The 15,793-nt window shown below is 45.0% G+C and overlaps 1 protein-coding gene across 11 annotated transcripts in view; it reads left to right on the top strand.

The window, feature by feature from the left end:
• The first annotated feature begins 3,162 nt into the window (after positions 1-3,162).
• MAMLD1 (mastermind like domain containing 1) overlaps positions 3,163-15,793 on the top strand; it is a 131,429-nt gene continuing 118,798 nt past the window's right edge. For 3 of the 11 annotated variants that reach the window (XM_081897582.1, XM_081897580.1, XM_081897585.1), the window contains exon 1: positions 3,164-3,503. In XM_081897582.1, coding sequence (XP_081753708.1) covers positions 3,450-3,503 — 54 coding nt within the window. In that variant the 5' untranslated portion in view covers positions 3,164-3,449. Of the gene's footprint in view, positions 3,504-5,872; positions 6,036-15,793 lie in introns of those variants that run through there. The other 8 variants (XM_081897577.1, XM_081897583.1, XM_081897581.1 and 5 more) reach the window with 4 other exon arrangements.

The raw sequence follows: 15,793 nt of genomic DNA, 5'->3' as shown, positions 1-15,793 counted from the left end.
TATTACAATCCGATGGTAAAACAGAAAATGGCTTGCTATCCAACAACTGCACCCCCTTGTGTAGAAAACCCCATCCAGTGTGTGTACTGCAATCAGCACACCCACACATGGTCTTATAGGAGCATCAGGAAAATCTAAAGTGAATCCATATGCAAATAGGTTGAAACTGGAGGAAAACCTTCCATTAGTACATGTTTTCGATCTATTGTTATTACCAAAGCCTCTGCATTTAAAATGTTACGTTACTGTTCAAAGGCATCATCTTTTTTAAAATGGAAAATCTTATTAGTGGCAAAGAGGAGACGACAGTATCTCCTTTAGAAAAACATGAAAATCAGCTGCACAGTCTTTAATATTCTTTATTGCACCACTTTCCTAACCCCGAATATGCCATTGATCCAGCCTAGACACACCCAGTGACTTCGGCGCATGAAATGATTACAGCAGTGGTTAATAAGGAAAGGAATGCAGGAGGGACAACATCAAAATGTATCTAGCAATCTTTACTAGTCTATTGGGAAAGGGAAAGACAAAAATATTCCTTTTTTCCGCAGTGTTGTTGCTTACATCCATGTTGTTGCTTACACCCTTTGGAGCAGGATGCGCAAAGTTGACTTGTTGTATGATGAGTATGGCCAGGCCTACCCTTAGACACAGTGAGAAAACTACTTTGAGCAGCAAATACTATGGCACAGGAGAGGTGGCTCTCTCAGGTGTTCCGCCTAAGCCAGGGGTCAGCAAACCTTTTCAGCAGAGGGCCGGTCCACTGTCCCTCAGAGCTTGTGGGGGGCCAGACTATATTTTTTTGGGGGGGGGGAGAACAAATTCCTGCGCTCCACAAATAACCCAGAGATGCATTCTAAATAACCGGACACATTCTGCTCCTGTAAAATCACCAGGCAGGCCCCACAAATAACCAGAGATGCATTTTAAATAAAAGGACACATTCTACTCATGTAAAAACACGCTGATTCCCAGAGCGTCCACAGGCCAGATTTAGAAGGCGATTTGGCCGCATCCGGCCCCCAGGCCTTAGTTTGCCTACCCAAGCTCGTCAGCTATTCCCCACTGTTGTGTATGCCCTGCAGGCTGGCCTGCACTCCTATAAACTAGCTTGCTGAAGTCAGGTTTGGTGGAGGATGCTGGTTCGTTGCTGGTATTGAAATGAAACACAGCTTCCTGACCAGTCAGCTTCTATAACCGAAAGAGGCAGTGGCATTTCATCCTTTGGCTCAGGCAGCAAAATGTCTTGTGCCAGCCCAACTGGCAAGAGTTGCCACATGGACTTAGACCCAGCTCCAAGGGCTCCCAGGTGATGGAGATTACTTGGGTACTTTTTGGTTTTGTTTCTCTCTTTGTTTTAGACATGAAATTGCCTTAATTTCCCTGGTTTCCCTACCAAGCACTAGGCATGTGGCATGTGTTTTGGCTGGACATCTTTTGATACCTTCGCCTTGGTGGTCCCATTGGACCCGCTGCTAGCAACACGAAATAATACCAAGAGTGTGGGCAAAACATATTGCTTGGAATAAACCTGGCACTGTATTATTTCTGATTATACATGCATATCTTTTTGGATGTAATTGCAATCTTCTGTAAGACACTTTGGGATATAATGCTGGATAAAAGTACGCCGCATAATTAAATGCCATCAACTATTATATCCTTCCAGGCCATCTTTCCCAGGATGGGACTGGACTGGACAATTGTAAGGTCCCATCTTATTATCCACACTATTTAATATCTACATGAAATTGCTGTGGGAAGTCATCCAGAGATTTTGATTGTCATCAACATTCAAATGGCTCCCAGCTTGACCCCTCTTTTGTTCCTGAACCCAAGGATTTCTTAGCACACAATCAGTTTCTGAAATCAATGTCAAACTGTATGTGCATAAATGAAGTTACAGTTAATCCAGGCAAGGACACATCTCTAGCTGGCAGTAGAAAAGCAGGTGCACCATCTTTATCCACAGTCACTCCCACTCAAGCAGTTCAGAGATCTGGAGCACTCTCGATCTGGCTCTCTGCTGGCAGGTGGCAGGTGTCACTTAAGAGACAGCAGCTCCGCGGAGCTTGTGCACTCACGATGTCCTATTCAAACATGGTAAGTTTGGCAACTAAAACTTAATAATCCAATGAAGCTCACTAGGATTTTCTTCCAGTTTAGTGGGTGGGATGGGTTTTACTAACTTGGGAGTAACTCTCACTGGGGATAATTACTTCTTTGTGGATGTACTGTATATAGGATTAAACTATTGCGGGAGCAATCACTTTTGAGCGGACATTCAGCACTTAGGTATGGGCTGGATGTGAGCTCGCAGTTTTCTGGCAGTTTTCTCCCCGAGCATCCGCTGGCCGGCTCGGAGGAAACCTCTTGGGTACAAGCATGTTTTGCAAGCATAAAAGGCATCCAGATTTTTTGGCAGCCACCTGCATAATCCTATGCTACGCACCTCTGGAAGCAAAGGGACGCGCTTTACTGGCCTGTCTTGTTAATAAACTGGAGTGAGGGGCTGGCGGCGAGTGAAGTTAGTTAGCCGTCGGCTGCGCGGAAAGTGGCTATCTACACCGGGCTCTTCCTTAAGCCTCCCAGACATGCTCGAAAGCAGAGAGAGAATGAATGAACCTTCTTCCACATGCGGTCTAGCTTACGATATTATTTTTGTTGGTTTCTAATTAGTTTGGTTAAGTATATAAATGAAGTTATCACCTTTGTGTGTTGCGGGGGCGGGAGCTGCTTCCGCGTCTTTAACAACAAGCATCCTGGCAGCGTTTAAATGAAGCAAATGTGCATTTTTATTTTCCTGGCAGGGGAATAAGGGATGATACGGAAAGCGTCGCCTCTTGCGCCGTTTCTGGGGAGGCAGATTTATGTTGGAAACAAGGCACCGGGAGCGGGGCAACTTTTTCTTTTTAAGGTGACAATTCTGCGCGGAACTCAGCAGCCCTCCTAGCCGAATTAAGCGGCTCTTTGCGCGTTAAAATGCAGCGCGGAGCTCTCTGGACTTGTCGCTTTTTATGTTAAGGTGGCACAACGATATGCTCCTTCCCCTTTAAGACTGGAGTTAGGCTGCGTGTGTGTAAGAGTAAGGGAAAGAGAGCGAGCGGCGGCGTGTCTCCTCCTCTCCGAGTGACACAGCAGTTAGATATGCCCTATCAGTAACTTCAAGCCCACAAACTCCACCTCTGACTGAGGAAACTGTGGGCTGAGGGAAATGTAGTGCGCGAAATGAGACAGACAGTGAATCATTAGCAAACTGCAACGCCAGGATGAACTTGTCGGGAACCTAAGAGGCGAGGGGAAACAAGCGCCGAGAGTCCCTCTCTCTTTCCCCACCTCCCTCCCTCCCTCCTTTCTTTTTTTTTTTTTCTTTTCCTTTGAGCGCTGCTGGGTTTCGTCCAAAACAATCAAACTGGATGTAAAAGCTGGTGGATCACCAGTCCAAGATGCTTCTGGTTTCCCCGCGGGTAGATGCACCACGCATGGAGCCGCATATTCCAGTAAGTAGACTTCAGCTGGGCGGGCAGGAAGGGACGAAAAGTCTCGTTCTTAGCGAACGTCTCTGGGCACCAGGATCCCAAGAGAGACTCTGATGAGAGGGATTTAGTTCCTGGGATGGGGAAAGTGATCCTTTCCCACCCCCTTCCCGATCCGTGCTGAGGCTGTGCGTAAAGACAAGCGGGGCAGACGGCGCTTTCGCATTTTGGTGGTAACTTGGAAGCTTCCTGTATTTATTATTATTATTTATTTTATTTTATTTTATTTCCACGTCCAGAGTGCGCTTGTACGCCTGCGTGTGTCTATGTCTGTGTGTCCGTTTCAGCGTCCTAGTGCAATTTCTCGCTATGCTGTGTTTGTGTTTTAAAATGGTGGTAGATGGAGATGATTTCTTGCCGTCGTGTGGCTCCTAGGAAAGGAAGAAAGGAGAGAGCGGGGGGGAAAGTAGGACAGGCTGGCGTGCCTGTGGAAGAAGATCGGTTTCAAGGGAGGCAGACAGAAGTGCAGCCCCTTTCCTGCATGTCTGGCTGGGAAGCAGCTGCCGCTGGCAGTGGGAGAAAAAGAGGGGCGACGACGCGCTCAGCCCGCGCGCGCGCGCACACACATACAGTTTTCGTCTCCCATCTGTGTGCTCGCCTGCCACAATCCCGGAATAGTTTTGTTCCTTAGGCAGACACACTGTGCTCGACCTACACATCTCCTCCTCGCCGTTCCACCCACCCGCTCCGGCGCTTGGGTCGGATGAGCAGTTTACAAACGCAGACCTCCCCGCAAATAGCCTCCCCGGGCACGAAGGTGCGGTGATGAATGCAAAACGATACTTTTTATTGTGATGGAGGATATATTACGGCTTCCCTTTCGACATGAAAAATGTGTCTCAGAATCAAGTCTGGAAAGGAAGTAGCCTCTGTCTGACTTTTTTTTTAAAAAAATATATTATTATCCTAGATTAAATGCTGACTGCACAGAAGACTTAATAGGATTAGGAAACTGCCAATACTCCCAGACCTCGAAGCTGCGGTGGTACCCCTGTGTAAACAGAGTCATACAGGAAGGCTTGTTTTTGCCTGATTACTGGGATGGGGGGCTTTCCTTAAAACTTGCATCAAACAGAAAAGCATGAATGAACAAAACGTGGTGGGGAGATGTTCTCTAAAGGCGCCTCCCATGGAGCGTTGCTATATGAGATGCTCTAATAAAACGACCTGATCGGTGGGTACCTAAAAAGGCTAGGTCATCGCTGTCTCGCTTTCAAAGGTGAGAAGTGTGATAAATATATTAAAGTCAGAAGCTTCCTTACATTCCCGTTTCTCTTCTCCCTCCGCCCCCCGAAAAACAAAACAAACCATCACACTAGTTTGCGAGCTCTTTGGGGCAGGGACTCTTCCCGCGCTCCGCTGTGCTCTCGGTGTGATGCACCTTGGTAGAGTTATATGAATAAAGATGTTAAACAAACCGTCAAGTGAAGCAGCCTGCCAAAGTTACCCCGCGGGGGTAGGGGTGGGGGTTTCTGCAAAAAAATACAAAAGAGTTACGTGTGACTGAAAAGCTGTCTTCCGGCATTTTAAACACTAATTAGTCCAAACTCTGACTGTGTCTTTCTTGCCTTGTGGTGAGTTCTTCCTCGTTGGGATTTTTTTTTTTAAAATCCACCCATGCTGACTCACTTTTTTTTTTTAAGTATTTTGATTTCTCACCCTGTGATTAAGAGGTGAGGTGGAAGGAGCCACTTTGCGGGGTAAACAAGCTGCTTGTTGTTGATTGGGCTCTCCAGCTGTCTCCCTTGTTTAACCCAGAGGAGGAGGAGGAGGCTGTTGCTGCTGCTGCTGCTGCTGCTGCTGCTATTGCTATTGCTATTGCTATTGCTATGTTTGGCTGATTAATTATTAGGCTCGCTCTTCTTCCTCCATTACAGTCTTTGACCCCCTCCCCCGCTAAATTAACTCACCACCCTAGTTGCTGGGACCCCCTCCTCCCCCAATAAGAGACTGCTGGGGAAATTGCGGGGGGGGGATTTGTTTGGGTGGCCTTTGGCTGCTAGTTAGTCTTATATTCCCAGGCAGTACAGCATGCTTTTGTTATGGGTTTACTAAAAGGGAAGGAGAGAGAGGTGTGTGTGTGTTTTGGGGGGTGTCCTGTAACCAGGGTGATTAGGGGGAGAGTATTCCTGCTTGGAGCGGAGGGGGTGGCAGTTCTCCTTGGAAGAAGCCCGCTTGTGCTTTCTTTTCAGAGTCCTCCTCCTTCCTGGAATAATAAATTTAAAAGCTGCTTTCTCTCTCTTTCTCCTTCTCCCTCCTCAGCAGGCTGAAGCTGGGAAGGGAGGGGAGGAAGGGAGGGGAGATGGCACAACGTCTGCAAAAGATCCTGGCGTTTGTAACAGGAGATTAATAGGTTGCAGGGGCGTCTCTGTTGCCATTCTAGCACGACCAGCTCGGTGCTTCCCCTCTCTACGATTCGCAAAGGCTCGGGGTGTGAGTGTGATGGGGGCTAGTATCTTTCTTTTTTCTCCTCCACCTCTGACAACTGAAAACAAGGTAAGAGTCTTACCAGCTTTGCAAAGATGGTACCCAGAGGAGCCTCCTCCCTAGCCCTGCGCAAGAGGTGGGGAGCATGACCTCTGACACAAACCCCTGTGTGTTCCCATATTTCCTTTGCCTATGAGATTTGCAAAGGTGGAGATTAATGATTGGACTGATAATGCTATTCTTCCACCACCTGTCTGGAAGGTGTACTCTCTGCTAAAGTTGGAGAGAGGGGACTAGGGAGCTTGCCTGCTTTTCTACCTGTAACACCACTGGTTTAAGCTATTCTCTCTTCTTTTCCTGTTCTTCCCATTCCTGGCTGTTCTGGTTATTGAGTGTGAGAAACAAGAAACCATGGCTCAACGCAGAAACCACTCTTTATACAGCGCCAACAGCATGCATGATGCTAAACATGTGTGCTGAATAAACTGGCAGGTGTCTGTCCCAAAGAGCTTACAACTGAAACTGGGAAAGGAAAGAGGTAAGGGAATGTTGTCTGATTGCTGTCATCACTGACCATCAGCAACTCGGGCTGGAGATTGGAGGTTCTGGAGGGTCACAAGAACCATGTCGCAAGTTCAGAGGCTCTGAGGTCAGATGTGAGAACCTTGGCTTGGACTGCCCACAGGTGAAGCAATACAACTCTGTAGATCTGGGCAATATATTGCCCAAAACCAGTTTGAAGTTCAGATTGTGATATCGGTTTCATAATTTTTGACCTGGCAATATATCACAAATCATGACGTGTTTGTGTTTTTGTGTGTGTTCCATGCAAAAATCACAATGTGGGAAAGATGAAGCCAGCTAATGCTTCTCTCAATTCCTGCAGCCCTCTTAACTCTGCTGGCTCAGCTCCCTCTTGTCTCCTGCAGGGGGCAGCGAATCACAAAGTCAGGTGTTGGCAAAAATCACGATGCAGGAAAAATAGTGAAGGCAGCCACCCCATAGCTCCATCCCTATTCCAGGCATTGTGATATATCAGTATATTGCAATGTTTAGCTGGTGATAAATCACAATGTTGAAAACCAGATATTTCCCAGCTCTATTCTGAACATGCTCCAAAGTGTGTTATAGGCTTCACACACTCAGGACAAAACTCTTAATGCCTTGGTGAGTTGATCAAATCAAACCCAGTAATGAGCCTTTCTAACAGATAGTTCTTTATCTTATGGCAAGCTTCCCAAAGTTGACTGGGATTGTATAACTTATTTATTTCTGAGAGAATGGGCCAGGAAGTGACCATGTTTTCTTTTTTCCTACTCTTTGCAGTACAGTAGTACCTCGGGTTAAGTACTTAATTCGTTCCACAGGTCCGTTCTTAACTTGAAACTGTTCTTAACCTGAAGCACCACTTTAGCCAATGGGGCCTCCTGCTGCCGCCGCGCCTCCAGAGCACGATTTCTGTTCTCATCCTGAAGCAAAGTTCTTAACCCGAGGTAATATTTCTGGGTTAGCGGAGTCTGTAACCTGAAGCGTATGTAACCCGGAGCGTATGTAACCCGAGGTACCACTGTACTGGTGGAGGGGAGTCAGGGCTGCAGAATTTACTCACTCTGGCTAGCCTGACAAGCCTGATCACACCTTCCTGAGTTAAAAAATAAAAATAAAAACCCACCCATCAGAGAAGCTCACTCACCTGTGAACTGAAGAGAATTCCTGTGTTTCCTTTTTGTTGTTTGTTAACCTCCTTCCACATGTATTTTATACTAAGGCAATAGACAAAATATTACAAAAACTGCTTTAAAAAGTTACAGAACAGTCGCAAATATAATAGAAGCTGAAAAACAATACCAAGCATGACCCCAGTGACAGAGACCTATTCATCCAACTTGGAAAGAAAGGACAAGATTTGGGACAAAAAAAATTCCTTCCAGTAGCACCTTAAAGACCAACTAAGGTGCTACTGGAAGGAATTTTTTTTGTTTTGACTATGGCAGACCAACACGGATACCTATCTGTAACTGGAACTATGGAAGATTTGGGACCTCCTCCTCAAATATTCCCCTGCCAACCTAGCAGTTCGAAAGCACATCAAAGTGCAAGTAGATAAATAGGTACCGCTCCGGCGGGAAGGTAAACAGAGTTTCCATGCGCTGTTCTGGTTCACCAGAAGTGGCTTAGTCATGCTGGCCACATGACACGGAAGTTGTACGGCAGCTCCCTCGGCCAATAAAGCAAGATGAGCGCTGCAACCCCAGAGTCGGCCACGACTGGACCTAATGGTCAGGGGTCCCTTTACCTTTACCTTAAATATTTCTTCTTTTGACAATAATTTGTTTTTGTATAGTTGCTTTTTTAAATGAATCTTCTCAGTAGGTTCCCTGTATAAATACAGTGGTACCTTGGGTTACATACACTTCAGGTTACATACGCTTCAGGTTACATACGCTTCAGGTTACACACTCCGCTAACCTAGAAATAGTGCTTCAGGTTAAGAACTTTGCTTCAGGATAAGAACAGAAATCGGGCTCCGGCGGCGCAGCAGCAGCAGGAGGCCCCATTAGCTAAAGCGGTGCTTCAGGTTAAGAACAGTTTCAGGTTAAGTATGGACCTCCAGAACGAATTAAGTACTTAACCCGAGGTACCAATGTACAGTAGTACCTCGGGTTACATATGCTTCAAGTTACAGACTCCGCTAACCCAGAAATAATACCTCGGGTTAAGAACTTTGCTTCAGGATGAGAACAGAAATTGTGCAGCGGCAGCAGCAGGAGGCCCCATTAGCTAAAGTGGTGCTTCAGGTTAAGAACAGTTTCAGGTTAAGAACAGACCTCCAGAACAAATTAAGTTCTTAACCCGAGGTACTACTGTATAGGTGGTATCTTCATCATCATCATCTTTCAAAATTCACCAGGCACATTTTGTACCTGACTATCAGCCACTTGTGACCAAGTGAAGATAACCAGTTGCCAGGATGGCACCTGATGTCTCCCCCATCCTGGAGGTGCATGCCTGGGGATCCTTAGATCTTGACTGTTTTCACACACTAGCAATGCATCCTGTAGAATTCTGTCCATTATATTTTATCTGTACAATCAGAATGAAATTCAGGAACCAAAGAGTCTTACTGAAAATTAAGACTTGAGAGACGTCTTGCCTCAAAATGGCAACTAGACATTCCGCTTTGGGTGACTGTGATTTAAGGAGCCATTTGGTGCCTAGCATATATATCTGAGTTTCTAACACTTATTATTATCTTGTCGTCCTGTCCCCTCTCCCCCCCCCCCCGGCTTGGTGCCCTGTGTGGGGGAACTGCCCGCATCGCCTTAAAACTGGGGCTGCCCTATGTCACCCTTTCACCAAACAAGATTCCCTGGTAATACATTGTGTTTCTTTCATCTTATCCACCCCTCTCCCATGCAGCACAGTTCTCTCCTAACCCCATCACCACTTTATCTCCAATCTGTGAAGAAGGTGGGCCTTCCAGATAGGGATTGCCCAAGGCTACTTGGGGAGCTTTATGGCTGGAAAGCGGGCTCAGTCCTGGGTCTCTCCAGTTCTGGTATGTCACAATGCATTGTAAACACCCTTCCCTCCAAAGCGTTTAGTGGTGGGGGTGGTATCTGTGGAATGAAGGCTGATCACCTAATACTGGCTTGAGATACCTCCACTCCACAGCCATATATATATGGGTATGGGTGTCAGGCACCAGAAATGGCCTCATCAGCTGTTGCCTGAAAACCTAGCTTTTTCAACTAGCAAGGAATTAAGCAGAGTAACTTGGAGAGAAAAAAATATCATTTGACTATTATATAATTCTCTAGTGTTTCTATGTTTAGCTCTTTAATCCCTTGTTAATTCCTAATGCATGCCAATTTTTGAGGCCCCCTTGCTTGGGGGAGGAATTGGCCAGTGAGTCCTAAGGGCACTCACTCAGATGGCTTGAAACTTTGCTGGTTGAAGGAAATTTATAGGCCACTCCCTGGAATCCTGATTAAAGGAGATGGGAAATCATTGTGTCCTGTAGAAGTGTTAGCTGATGTCACCAAATGATGGTATGAAGGGCTGTGCATGGTCCACGATTCTATAACACATTATGAAAAAGCACAGAGTTTGATACTGGCCACTTAATTGGGCATACATATAGTGTGCCTGTTGGTTTAGTGGAAAATGTCTGGTGTTGGGCACCAGGGTGCTAATGGCACACATAAGGAACATCTTAAAAGAGATGCCAACAGGTCAGAGAAGATGGGGACTGCGAAAGAGAAGGAGTCATATTGTCACTGAGACACCACCACGTCTGGCTCCTGAGTTGGTAACAAGTCCTAAAGGTGGTCCACCATGTCTGCCCTTTTCAGGAAAATCTTATTAAAGGTAAATTCACAGTATGTTCCGCCTCCCATATGGAGGCAGTTTTAAAATCATATCTGTTGTGGTCCATTGTGAGGATCAGACAGTCTTCATTTAAGCCTCTTTAAGCAAGCTACATAGAGAAGCTTGTTCTGGTGTGAAAGTTTCCCAGTCACTGCAACGATCTGCTAAACATGACTGACTGACCATGCCACAACGATTGGCACATAGTGCAATTGAAAGCGGCTTCCACAAGGCAGCCACAGTGTAGGCATGGGCCAGGTCTGCCCTACCCCCATTATATAAGGGAACAAGCATCTTCCAGTTCACTGTCCATTAACAAATGCCCCCTGAGACATTTGGGCTAACTGGAAGCCCTGATGTTCAGATTACTCCATGACTTCTACCCTGTTGATTTCTTGCAGCAATCCTGGGCCAGGGCCAATTGTCACCTTTCTACTCTCTCCTCTGCATGAACTCTCTGGTTGAGCTGGGACTTCACACTTAAAATTTCCGGTTTATCCAGGGGACCATGCATTGCTGACTCTGCAACTCTGCAACAGCAAAAAACGAGCATTGAAAACTGGAGGCTTCTTTTATTGTTCCTCCTATAACATGAAGCTAGCAGGAACATTCTCTCTCTCTCTCTCTCTCTCTCTCTCTCTCTCTCTCTCTCTCTCTCTCTGTGTGTGTGTGTGTGTTTGTATGTGTGTGTGTGCACATGCATGCATGCAGTAAGTGTCACTAAGCATAATGTGAGCAAATACCAAATCAAGTGCAAAACACAAGCTTCCCACCTATATTTCCCACGTTCCCTCCTCCTTCCGCCTCTCCCTGCCTTTGTGCTTCCCTTCTGGAGCAAGATTATTGGAAACTAAAGCTGCTGATGTGAGAGATGTGACATATGGTGTCTCCATAAGAGAGAGAGCTGAAATGGCCTTGAACCTGCCGGACTGACCAGCTGTTTATTGCCCACAAGAGCAGTTAATAAGCCCTTCCCTTAAAGAAACATCTCTCTTTCTCCCCCAGCCCCCAGGTCCTCACTAGTTTGCATACTAAAGAGCGGGGTTCTCAATAGGAAGAAAAAGTAATGGTCTTGTGTACTGCTCAGCTGCTGGTTGCTGGCATTCTTCCCTTTCCCCTGGGCACTTGTTTGCATACTGCACACCCCCAGTATGCAAGCCGCTCTCTGACTTGTATATCTTTATGATTAAAAAAACCCCCAGTTGCAAACCTCTTGTTTGTGGATTTTAATGCTTGTGAGACAAATATAACTGTGAAGAAAGTACTGATTGACTAGCAAACACGTAGACTTCAGTAACTTCCACCCTACTCTTTCATGGGGATAAAATAATCCTTAAATAATATGAGCTGCGCATGAGCACAGCTGTTCTCTTTGTCACCCTCCCCCACCCCAAAATTCTATTCCTGCCATCTCTCTTGCCCACCTTTTGTTAGATGCCGCACAGCCCAGGTTGTGTGGTGATATATAACCTGGAGCATGCAGAACTGCACCGGCACTTGTGCAAACACTTTAAGCCGCAGCGTGAAGGAAGAGGCAGGCAAGAGCAGAAAGGAAGCCAAAATTCTCATAGTTTTGGCAGTGACCCCTTTCAGTGCTCCTGTATGTTGTGTGTGAGGGGAAACAATTTAAGGAAAAGATGCTTCTGGTTGGGAGGAACGGGGAGAAAAGGTGACAGGGAAATTCCACGTTAGGAAAGCATTAGCAAAGGGCGAGTTTAATGTTTTCCTGCTGCTGACGTGGGTTGTGACACAGTTGTGTGGGCTGAGAAGGGAACGTCGTCGCGGAGCTTTAAAACTCAACCAGGAAGTAGTCTTGTTGCTGAGGGATGGAAAACAAATATGAACCAGCGTGTCTTCTAGGTGAGCTTTGCAGCTGCTCTCCAGTGCAGGGAAGGCAGTTTCATGTACAAGTGAAAACAGAATTCTAATTCTCCCTTCTATTTTTTTTTTAAGCAAACCCTTCTGAATAATAAGCAGCAATTTGAAAGGGGAAAGAAACTCATATTTGGCATCTTAGAAAGAAAGTGTAGCAGAGTTTCCCCAATATGCCTACGGCAGAAAGAGGTAAAAATATGTGGCACCTTGGGGAGTAATGGGTTCATTGTGGCATAAACTGCCTTAAGCAACAGCCTGTTCTGTCAAAAACAAGAACGGACTCCCTATCCAACTTTCCATTGCATTCAAAAGACACTTCATTGTCTAAGAAATATGTTTAAAGAATGGAGAGTGTGGGTAGAAACAATTAATACACAATAGGCTGAACCCTGTGTTTTGGTATCTGAATCACTTTGCCTATTTTCCACCCCTTTAGACTTAAGATCATGCTTTGTTTTGTAAGCTCTCTATCCACCATGAACTTGTCTTTACCAGATATTGCTGTCAGAGTTTTGTTTCAGCAACAACTGGTTATATCTAATTGCTATTCATTGGATATTTTGTGAATACAGTGGTACCTCGGTTTACAAACGCTTTGGGTTACAAACTCCACTAACCCGAAAGTAGTACCTTGCCCCAGAATGAGAACAGAAATCGCACACCGGCGGCAGCGGGAGGCCCCATTAACGAAAGCGTGCCTCAAGTTAAGAACGGTTTCGGGTTAAGAACGGACCTCCAGAATGAATTAAGTTTGTAACCCAAGGTACCACTGTACTGACAACTGGCAGCATGCAGAGGTCAGGCAAAATGTGACCCGCTACATTTTCTTTACACTTAAAAATGTAAACTCATATGTAGCCTCTGAAAACTCATAGAGGCACAAGAACATCCCCTTATTTCACACCCTTGGATTATTCTCCCAGATTTTCCCTGTGCTACTGCCATAGTTTTGCAGGTGTGGAGGACAATTAAAGATAAAGGTGGGTTGCGTGATTGTGGACACTGCGGTCACATAGAGGAATGCAGGAAGATTTGGCTCATGGGATTAAAATCCACTAGGATTCAGCAGGGCTTGCACAGGAGAATTTGCAGTGAAGTGTAACCATGTTAACAGAGGGGAGAAGGATTTGGTTTTTCTAACTAGGGCACCAAACTTGTGTTGAGCTGGGTCCTTTTTCTGATTACTCCCACTGGTCCTAAGAAATATGCAACCAACCAGCCATGATGGTATTCAGGAAAAAGCACCCAACAGAATTGTATTCCAAGTTAATAAACATTGCATGAACTCACAGCTCCTGGGTTGAATTGATAGTTAAGATTAAGACATATTCAGATATTCTGCAGATATCTGAATATGTCTTAATATCTGCAATTAAAAAACAACAACCCTAGTCTATTTGAATTAGTATGTTTGAGGAACAATAAAAGAAATGTTGAGGCAAGCTGAGCTATCCATGAGCAAACTTACCAAATGTGGATTCTAAAATCAAAATCTGATCTCAGATTTCCAGGTGTTGTTTTTTGTGTGTGTGTGTGTGTGTGCGTGTGCAAAAATACCTTCTGCTTTGGATGTAACACTGTTTTTAAAGGAAATGCTGGATGCAAGCAGTTTCATTGTCTCCACTATTCAAGAGTGGCTAGCGATGCAAAAATGTGCAGGGCAAGGTGCTTGTAGGTTATGATTCATTACTAACTCATTACTAACTGGTTTGCTTATTTAAGGAAAGATTAATATTGTATATTGCTCAGTTCTTCTTATTCCTTTCTGTAGAGGGAGCAATATCCAATCACTGCTCATTAGCAAGCTCTGCTGCCCAGTTCTCTTGCATGGCCTGATACTTTAAAAGAAAAAGAAGTACAGGTATTTCAAATTGAAAGATTTGTGTGTCTACGGCTGTGCGTCAAAATATTTTATATCAATATTGATTTATTTATTTTCAAGGGGGGTTGTTATAAAGAGGGTGCTTTTATCCCCCTGAGCTCTTGGGCAATTATCTCAGTGCCATAAATGTTGATACGCACATAATGGATGTAACTAAAAAATCTCCTTATCCAAGCAGAAAATGCTGGGTGTTTGTTGGAGCAGATAGAATGCTGAGAGTGTGAATAGACAAACCCATATGTTGTTGGTGAAAGAGATAAATGATGGACGAACAAGAGTTGGTTACTATGGATCAGCACACTAAAACCAATTCCTGTCATTCCTCTCTCTTAAAAATATACCTGCTTCAATGGTATTGATGGGTAATCCAGTTGCACCAGTTGACTGCAAGCCCACACACCCTTGTTTTTCTGTTCTTTGTTTATAAAGGTTCTTGGGACCCAGGCTGCAGGGAAGGTCTCCTACACAATCTCAGTTTTCCATAAATATTAGTTGCAATAGAGCATGCACAATTCTAGTAATCCTATGTCCTTGGGAATCTTAAAATATTTCAGATAATCCATCCAAACGAGGCAGGCAGTCTAGTTGTTTCTGAATGTGTGGATGGTGCTGTAGTATTGTTTATTTATTTATCTATCAATCCACCTGTTTTTCTTTTTATTTATTACCTTTAAGTCCCAGGGTGGATTGCAGCATGGAAACAACAATTTTAAAAAGCAATTTGAAACAACTTACAATACTGTCAAAAGTCAGAGCCAATAGGAATGGCTTCAGCATTCTCTGCAATCTATATAATGAAGGTGCCAGACATACCTCTGAGGGGGGGAGGGGGTTCCACATTTCAGAAGTCTAACACCTGAGCCTCTGAGCACAGACAAGGGGGCTGCCTCTGCTGATTTGCAGAGGGGCAAGAAAAGAGAAGAGAACAGACATGGACCAGGAAAGTGTGAACCTTATGGGGTGTAAGGTAAGTGAATCTTACCTTAAACTCTTATAGACATTTCCACTTCTTCCTCATGCAAGAGGGAAGTTTGCCAGTCCTCTTCAAGGACAGCCCCACGTAGACCACATTGCAGTAATCCAGTCTGGAAGTTGCCAGAGCATGGAGTACAGGGCCCAAGCCTGAAAAGAAAAATCACTTAAAGCAAGATATACCGGTACTGGGGTGGTGCTCTGGACTGGCAACTGTTTTATTGCTTGACCTATGGCCCTCGAGATGTTGTTTGACTCTGACTCCCATCAGCCACAGCCAAGCAGGGCCAGTGGTCGGGGATGATGGGGGCAGTAGTCCATCAGCATCTGAAGGATAGCCAAGTTAGCCCCCTGTGCTTTATTGTGATAGGAATTTCAGATTGGAGGATTCCAAAAAAGTTTGGATGGCTCCAAAAAAGTATTAATTTGTATGTAACAATTACTGGTTTTCACTGCTTTTTTATGACACCTAAAACAGAACGAAGGCCAGAACTATCAATTTCCTATATGGTAGTTTGGAGAGGTGGCTTGTGTTTTTCTTTAGGGAGAGGGAGTGGTCTTAAGGTATGTGTGTTTTTTCTTCTTAAGTCACTGATTTGTCTCAGATTTCAACAGTTTGCTTTTTTATGCAGGTGTGTCTGTTCTTATCTGAAGGATTTTTATCCTTCTCTTAAGCAACAATGGGGCTCCCAGAGCTGGTTGCAAATGCTGGTGATAAGATGGTCCC

This window comes from Podarcis melisellensis, assembly GCF_964234715.1.
Source record: "Podarcis melisellensis genome assembly, chromosome: Z".
NCBI lineage: Eukaryota > Metazoa > Chordata > Lepidosauria > Squamata > Lacertidae > Podarcis > Podarcis melisellensis.
The sequence above is the reverse complement of the archived record's forward strand: the minus strand, read 5'-3'. Positions and strand labels throughout refer to the sequence as shown.